At 40.9% G+C, this 8,759-nt stretch overlaps 1 protein-coding gene across 1 annotated transcript in view; it reads left to right on the forward strand.

The window, feature by feature from the left end:
* FGD4 (FYVE, RhoGEF and PH domain containing 4) overlaps window positions 1-8,759 on the forward strand; it is a 54,468-nt gene that overhangs the window by 8,360 nt on the left and 37,349 nt on the right. Inside the window, exons 2-4 of the mRNA XM_015412866.1 lie at window positions 749-929; window positions 3,336-3,822; window positions 6,996-7,085. Coding sequence (XP_015268352.1) covers window positions 841-929; window positions 3,336-3,822; window positions 6,996-7,085 — 666 coding nt within the window. The 5' untranslated portion in view covers window positions 749-840. The remainder of the gene's footprint in view (window positions 1-748; window positions 930-3,335; window positions 3,823-6,995; window positions 7,086-8,759) is intronic.

Genomic DNA, 8,759 nt, shown 5'->3' on the forward strand with positions numbered 1-8,759 from the left:
GCTGAGAGGGGGGGGGGGGGAGGCAGGGGGGGGGGGGGGGGGGGTAAAGCGGTTACAACCGGTGCACTCAGGATACCACCACTTGGGGACCTAGTAGCAGAATACACCAGTTTAAAGCTCTTTGCAACGGTTAGGGATGGAAGGCAGATGTTCTACGTGTGAACGCCGGTAAGTACACCGATTCCAACCGGTACCTCTACTGTTGTAAATGGCCCGTCTGAACGCACCCCCTGTGTCTTAAGCCCTGCTTTCTGGACTGACTTGAGTTGCTTGAGTGTTGATTCCAAATAGTTTGTGTACCTATGTGTGTGCTAATGTAGTTTTAATGCAAAAATTACCAAGTTGTCTGGATTCACAGCTGTCTGCTTAGAGTTCAGTGTATAGGGCTGACAGGTGTTTTGTACCTTTTCTTTTTTTGGCTTGCCAAGTCTTTCCTCTCATTCCCCACTCTTTGAGCGGTAGAAAGGCCCAGGACAGCATCTTACAGGGTGCCTGGTATTCTTTTGCTTCTTACTACTGCTTGTTTTGTTGCAGTTTTGTAGGCGGGATAGTATGGCTTCTTCTTCTGTCCTAAAATATAGAGAAGATACAGGCCAGTGAAGCTGAAGGTCAAAAAAGAAAAATGACAGTCTTAGAGAGGGCTTGAATGATCCCATGGAGCTTTGGGGGAGTAATGGTTTTGAACAACTTGTGAAATGCTTACCAATGTTTATAGTTTAGTGTGTGTTCCTTTTTTTTTTTTTTACAGTGCCTCCAAAGCCATTACATCTGCAAAATTCACAGTCATCCATTCCCCACCAAACCCCTAGACATAAAGTTTTATATACTGCGAAGCAAAGAATGGAGGAAGTTACATCTACCTCTTCTTGTGTATCAAAAGAGAAAACTAGTAAAGTGTCTGATCTCATCAGTCATTTTGAAGGAGGCAGGTAAACATGTTTTGTGTTTTTCTTCAAAGGTTCCACTACAAATGCGGCATAACTGATAATGAATGAGGAAATGCTCTGTGTTCCTCTTTTATAGCCTTAGTATAGGCAGTTCTTGTGTGTGTTGGTTCTCGTGTGCTGAGAGATACAAGAAAGGGAAGCTGTTAAAAGAATGTGCTGGTAAAGGATATAGGCAGGCTTCTGGTTTACCAGAACTCAGTATTTACATTCCAGTCCATCATCATCTGAATTCAACACAGAAATGAATCAGTTCAACAAGAGTATTTATGCTAGTCTGTTAACAGCTGAAAGACCAGAAAGCCATGCTGAGTTTTGCCATGATTCTACAGGCTACAAGTTGTCATCCTGTTGTAAAAGAAATCCAAGGCTTGGCCTGGAAATTCTTCTATTCAAAATGGGATATTGCGGGCATGTTTTAAAGGGTTTGCTGCTCATCCCTCCTGGTCATGTGGCTTTGATTGGTTTATTGTGTCATGAACCCCTTCCTTTCTTTTCTCCCCCCTAGGCTAGCTCCATCCTTAGCAAAATGTTGATTTACCTCCCTTTTTACTACCCTGCCATTTTAAAAAATGAACTTTTGAAGGAGTCATATCGTTTTCCTGGCTTTGCAGGCTCATTTACCTCAGTATTGGTCGTGACTGTCCAGGGTCTCTCTCAGGCAGAGAGAGGTCTTTCCCAGCATCTGCTACCTGAGAGCCTTTAACTGGTGATGTCAGGAATTAAGCCAGGAACCTACAGGCAAAGCTTGTGTTCTTTCATAGCTGCTCCTGCAGTCTTCCCCCCTGAACTGGGATGCAGAATACTTTGACTGCTCCTTTTCCAGTGGAAGAAAAGAAGCACAAGATAGTAGCCTAAAATAAGCAGGTTTTCAGTGTCAAGAATTAGAAAGTAAATAATATAAGCAAGGGGACAAGGTATCGTTCTACAGAGGATGCTATTGTCTTATTGATAAATCAGGGAAATCATATGTAGTTTTATTTTGGGATGATAGAGGATGGCAGGGTGTGTCAGATGTTGAGGCACTAAAATACACTTAGGAGAAAGCAGATGTGGGTCCCATGTGACTGAGAACAGACGCAGGCCTGAGGTGTGTATCAAAATTGTGGGGAAATATGGAAAATATTTTGTGCAAGTCATTCTGTCATGTCATCATGGTACTTAAACAGTTCACATGTGGAGTGCCACTAACTGAGCATTGTAAGTGTACCTGTCTGCGTTTCCAAACCAGCAGTGGGGAAATGATATGGAGAACAGAAAAAGGGAACAAGACAACAAGCATAGAAAGGAAAATGACAGTAGGAAGTCTGGGCAAACCTGGAAGAAAATATTTCTTGGTGGGACCATTGACAGTTTGCTACGCGTATAAATCTGAAAAACTGTAGCTGGCCATGCATGACCACACTTCACTATAGAGAAATAGACAGGTTGAATCAGAGGCCAGTTCTGACACTGAAAGATGAAAGTATACTGCAGTGATATAAAACAAGTAGCAATAGTTCATAAAGGTAATCCAAAGAAAGAGAGTAGGGAAAAGTAATGTTAAACAAACATACGTTACAGAAAGTAGCTTGAAGTACACGAAAAAGCAAGGAAGTTAGCAACATTAAAATGCTGCATATGTTCAAAATTCAACGTAACATGAAACAAAGTAGGAGCAAAATACTGAAATTGTGAAATTTTCAAAAGTCTCTGCTTTTGTCGACCCATTATGAGACAGCAAGGAAAAGAGAATTGATGCATTTTTTCTTATTCCTGGCAGATGTATTTTTTAAACCACTGTCTGCAGAATGTTTGGAGGACCCAATTATTGTAGCAAAAGAGACATCCAGGTGGGGAATATTAAATTCTCCCCCTCTGCTTGTCATTTAACTTCCCACAGTTACCCATCCAATACCTATTCCCCCAGACAAGCTCTACAGAAGACAAGAGCCTGCTCAACGAAACACTGCACAGCATGATAGAAGTGCCTAAGGGATAAATGGTGAATGCAAGAAGGGTTCCACTTCCCTTGCCCACATGGAGCTCTTCCTTCCTTGTTATCCATGATTGGGGCAGCCCTGGACTGCTCATCCAGTTTGAGCCATAGTAAACAGCAAGATACGCTGTTACAGTACTTTGATTTTAGTGCCAACCGGTTGCACATTTGTAAGATTGTAGCTCTTGGGCTTAGTGCCAACTGGTTGCACATTTGTAAGATTGTAGCTCTTGTTAGTAGAAGCTCACCATTCACTGTGTGCTTTTGTGGCTACCGTTTTTGTTCCACGTTTCCTCTGGTGTCATTGGTTTTGGTAGCCAAGAGGGACAACAAGAGTGTGCTTTACATGCTATGCAAGTATCTGTTCATGTAACATGCATTCACTTTCATTCTCTGTCTCTTATTTTCCTTAGCCCAGCCAATCTTAGTGAGCTGAAAAAAGAGTCCTGTGTTATCAGTGTTGTTAGATCTCAAGGAAAGCATGGGTTGACATCATCACCTCAGCCAAAATTCCTCTCCCAACACCCACTACAAAAGCAGGGAAATAATACAGATCAATCTCAGGATGTACGGAATTGCACGACCAATGGAGTAGTAGCACAGAACCGCTTGGAATGCAGGGACAGCAGGTTGCCAGTTCGTAGTGACAGTACGGCCATTCAGAGTGAAGGTGCTTCATCTGAAAGCAGCTTGGTAAATGGAGAAAGAGAGAGCACAAGTACGGACTCGTTGCAAACTACGGCTGCCTGCAAAGGGCAAACGATCAATAGCTGTTGCCGGACTAGTCCAGATGTGAACACGTTGTTCCCATCTGGAAAAGAAACTGTAGAAATGATTGCTAATGCAGAGGATAAACAGGTTGAAGAGCACATGAAGCAAGACCAGCAACTGGAAACAAAGGTAAGGGGATGTGTTTTCTGTTGCATTCCAAGAGGCCTCTGAAGCTGGTCACTGTGTTCCTCTGTGATTATTCTACAGCCTGGACCCAGACATTGACGGTGTGTTTCATTTGTAGGGTATTGTAGCAGTTTATTATGGAAGTATTTGAGACACGGCCTTTTTTCTCATTGTAACTACATATGTTTTATGTTTGCTTTTAAAGTTCACATTCTGTTTTTACAGGACAAAGAGCTCTGATGGAATAATTATGTCTGGGTAGACAGAGGTGCTGAGAGCCCTGTCACCCTTCACCCAATCATGGAAACAGTTGGAGAGATCTTCTGCAGAAGTTTCCTAGAAAGGGCATCTAATCTTTTATGCGGGTGTTTCCAGTACATATACACGGCTGTAATGAACAGTTTCCTTATTCAGTTGAATAGCAGGGACCAGTCCATTTGTATATCCACACCAGTAGATTGTACTGAATGCCAACCTACACAGGAAAGACATCCAAATGATGTCAAAGGTGTTGGCAGTATTTTACAGGAAAAGGCAGGGACAGCAGGGTGGTGGTACAGTAATATGTAGGAAGGAAATTGGCAAACACCTGGAGAAGATGACAGAAGGCAGCTGTTCTAATTGAGCCTTGCACCTTCTGGTTGATGAACTAATGTTCTGTTAGGTGGCCTGTCGCAAATAAAACAAGGTGCTCTTGATACCCTGTAGCCCCTCTTTGGAATCTGCTTTCGCACAGATTCATCCCAGGGTGTAGCTGTAATTTTTAATAGCCTGAAATCATGTGGGCAGGGCTGACTGCCTCGGCCTTTCTGGAACCTAGAAGGCTGAGCAGCTAAACAAAAGAATAAGATACATCTATTTGTTGCAAAGTGCACAGTAAATCTAGATTATTATTTGGAGCTATACCATTGAGTAGATTCACACACTACTTTCCTGGTCTGGAACAGATATTTTACACTTATATTTCTAGTGTGCGTTGTCATTATTTAAACCACTGAAGAAGGCCCTCTGGGCTGAAATGCATTTGGACTAGTGGTTATTTTGTGTAACCATCGTTTTGGCCTTAGTTACTGTACGTGCAATTGACATGTGTTGCTGTATGCTATGTGGATATATTGTGATACCCACTACCTTGTGGTTTTTATCTGTACTTACTATGCACTTTGTAATAAATAGATGTATCATATTCTTTTGTTTAGCTGCTCAACCTTCTAGGTTCCTCACTTGCTTCTCAGGTTGTCCCCCCCCCCTTTGCTGTTTCCTGCCTTGGCCTTTCCTCCAAGATCAGTTTCCTAATGGAGGGAAGATGCTGGTAAGAGGCTGGTCCCATCCAGGTTATTTGTCCATATCCACAAGGACTTTATATCCCCACTATGGGATAAACTACCTTGTATGACAGACCTGTACTAGTAAATGGTACTCAACGGGACCTAGAATTAGGTATAGTGGTACATTCCGCAAAGAAATACTAAGTCTTTCCACACTGTGATAACCATGCTATCATTCCAGAGTTGACTAGAAATAAATAATCTTGTATGTTTTAATTTGTTAGCTGTCTTGGCAGCTCTTGTAAAGGGCAGAAAGGCGGGGTATACATTTTTAAAATTTATTTATTCGAATAATAATAATAATAATAATGGCTGCTTGTCTCATGGGGGTGCAGTGTTCAAGATGGATCCATTCCCTAATATTTGCAAGTGTTCTGGAGATCCTGAGTCATTTCAGGCTAATCAGTCCCAGGTTTTATAATGGAGGGGGGTGGATACTCAGGAGAGAACAAGAATGTGACTTGGCTGAAAATATGTGATGTAATCCAAAGCAGTAAACTTACCATTCTGTGTTTAGCCTTTCTAAATGCCTGTGTCTTCGGTGAAAATTCTAGGACACTGAGGCACAAGATGGAACTAGGCAAGACCATTGAGACTTAAATCGAGGAAAGGATATATCAAGAGAAAGAGAACTTGTATTTGGAGACAATTTTAATGTAAAGTCTTTTTTCCTGTGTGGTACTCTGGTATCATTCCTGAATAGTTGTGGTAGTAATGCTACAGTATAAAATTCTTATGAATTTTTAAAGAGAGATTCAGGAATTCCTTGCATTTCTTCCTGAACAAATAGTTTTTCCACCCCATAGTAGCATTTTCTGCATAGATTTCCTCCATGGGACTCGTTCCAAAGGGCTGTCATAGAACAAAAAGAAACTACTTATCACTCAGCCCTCTGAGCCTACAGAAATATGGGATTTGCCCTGGCAGAAACAGTTTGTTTTAAAATGTCGAAACATTTCTCTCTTATTGGGTTCAACATCAAAGATTAACATTCTTTTTTCAGTTCCTTTGCAATAGTTCATTTTGATTAGGTTGTTGATACAAAAAACATTTTTCTTACATTTCCTCTTGCATTAAAAACATTAAAAATAACTCCTATAGAGAAGGAAAACCCATGAAAGGTACGTACGGCATAATAACCCAGTTAGGTGTGTGGTATGTTGGTGCCAACACCAATTTTTTTAAGCTGTGGGTTGGTTCATCTGTAACACCAAGCTATCATTTGGCACTATGTGAATGAATCCCTGTGCCCCACATGCTTCTTCCCCTTGTGCACTAAGAATCAATTAATAACTTCCAATTTGGCACAAATTATAGGTTTGCTTGCATCCTAACAGGGAAATTAAGGTGAGAATTTCCTTTCCAACAGTAAAATTGTAAACCGACATTTGAAACTGGTTGGTTTACAATTCTGGGTTGAAGGGAAGTACACAGAAAACCAAGTTTGTCAGTGTGGATATAACAACAAAGTGCTTCACAATGTTGGGCAGCAATACAGCTTGCATTCTTTTTTACTTTGGGGGGCTTTAGCAGTCGTTTAAAAATTCCCATGAATTCCTAAGTCACGTGTGCATCAAGGATTTTTTGCAGCACATTTTCTTCCCACCCCTGCTCTCTACATTGCTTGATCCAGAATGAAGGTTGCAGTTTGCCCACCATATTAACAGAGGCAGACCTTAAGATTTGTACATCTTCATTTTGCCCTTTTAAAACGACCTCTCAAAGGGGAGAAGAGGGTACTCTGTTCTTGCTTTTTCCAGTAATTTTTTTCCTTAGGAAGGAAGATGAGAGCTGTTCATAAATGCTGCATATAAATTATTCTGAATATAACATTTTATGTGTTTCTAGGAGACAGATGAACAAAAATGTTACAAAATTGCCAATGAGCTTTTGCACACAGAGAAAGCCTATGTCTGCCGGCTTGAACTATTGGACCAGGTAAGTTTTCTCTTTAAAATAATTACAGGCTCTAAACAAGGTTTCTTAAGAGAGAACTGATGTAAAATGCGTTCTATAATTATTTGGGGGAACAGCGTGAAAGAACTACACTTACACATTTACAACTACCTGTCCATAGTTCTGCATTTACAGTTATTAATACTTTCATGCCGCCACCTTACATTAAATTCAATTGTGTGAAGGTCACAACCTCTCACACCTCCTATGCCTTCAGTTCCTAAGCAGCCCCTCTCTTGTGTCAGCCCAAGATAACAGAGGCCACAGCAGCCCATAACCTAGGTACACCCGTCCTTTTCAGCAATCCCAGTAGCACTGTAACCAATGTTTATAGAAAACCTTGACCCATTTCTTCTTTATTAAGTCCTGCAAATACTGCTTCCCATGCCTTAATAAGGGACTATTCCCTTACTTCCACCCCCTGAAATTTGACCAATAGAAGTATAAAAGACGCTTGGTCATCACTAATCATTCAGGCAGCCTTAAACTTGCAACTTAGAGATGAAAAATCTTCCGTTTTAACCTTCAGATGGTGACTAGCTCAGCAAAATGAACAGGAATTGCTCATATGTTCTGCTGCAATGATGGAACCCTTATACATTTCACAGATTCAAATTTATATTTGCCATTTAAATGCCACACAAGTCCTAGGCTCTCTGTTTTCTTCCTGACTCAGTACTCTTGTTTTCAAAAAAAATCTTTTTTGATAAAACATCTCTATCCCCAAAGCCTGTTCATTTTTCTTACTGCATTTTCCTGTCCACTGAGATTGTTCCTCCTCTCTACTCCCTCGCTGCATGGTTAATTTGCCTGCTGTCTAGGTAATTAGGTTATAAATTCAGCATAGTTCAAAAGAAGTCATATCTCTTTGGTTGAACAGGCTTGTTGCTATGCAAGTTGTGCTTTTGGTCTTGGATTTGCTCTCTGAATATAAGCAGCTCAGCATAGCCGTCTTTCTTGAGTAAAAACTTGACATCCCTTATTACCTTTAAATTGCTTACTGCACAGGCTCTTTTATCTGGTAACATCTTATTACAGCAGTTATCTGGACCAGTGCATTATAGTTTGTGAGAAACCGCTTGAACTTTCTTATAGAAAAGGTTGTAGAAGTAAATATTCAGTTAATTTAATTAAAATAGTATTCTACAGAAGCTGGCGGCCAAAGATTTTACTGGGAAGTTCAAAGTGATGTGTATAATTTACTCTTGTGTTCCCTTTATTTCCTTGGCCTTTCTTGCATCTTCCTCTTTTATTCTTTGAAGATAATATGCTTGCCCTGCCTTGCATTATATTTTTTTGTCCGGGCCTCCCTTTTCCTTTCTTTTCTTCAGCTTCCCACTACCTCCACCTATCTTTCTTTCAGGTATCTTCGTAGTCTGCCACACTTCCTTCAGCTACCTGACTTCTGGCTTATCTCAGCTTCCTGGCTTCATTCTCCCTGTTTGCCTGATTACTCTTTTGCTACGTCATCTCTAAAGTTTTGTCTGGATCTCTTTGAGGCTTTTGTGCCTGCTTCCAGATGGCTGTTTTTGCCCCACAAGAGAGGTCTTTTCCATCCAACCAACAGTGCTTTGCATTCATATACCACCCAACGTCCCACTTGCTTTGCTGCAGTCTCTCCTAAATCTGTTTGGGACTGGTTTATTTTGAAAGAGT

The sequence above is a fragment of the Gekko japonicus genome, unplaced genomic scaffold, assembly GCF_001447785.1.
Source record: "Gekko japonicus isolate JY-2015 unplaced genomic scaffold, Gekko_japonicus_V1.1 scaffold843, whole genome shotgun sequence".
In the NCBI taxonomy this organism is placed as follows: Eukaryota; Metazoa; Chordata; class Lepidosauria; order Squamata; family Gekkonidae; genus Gekko; species Gekko japonicus.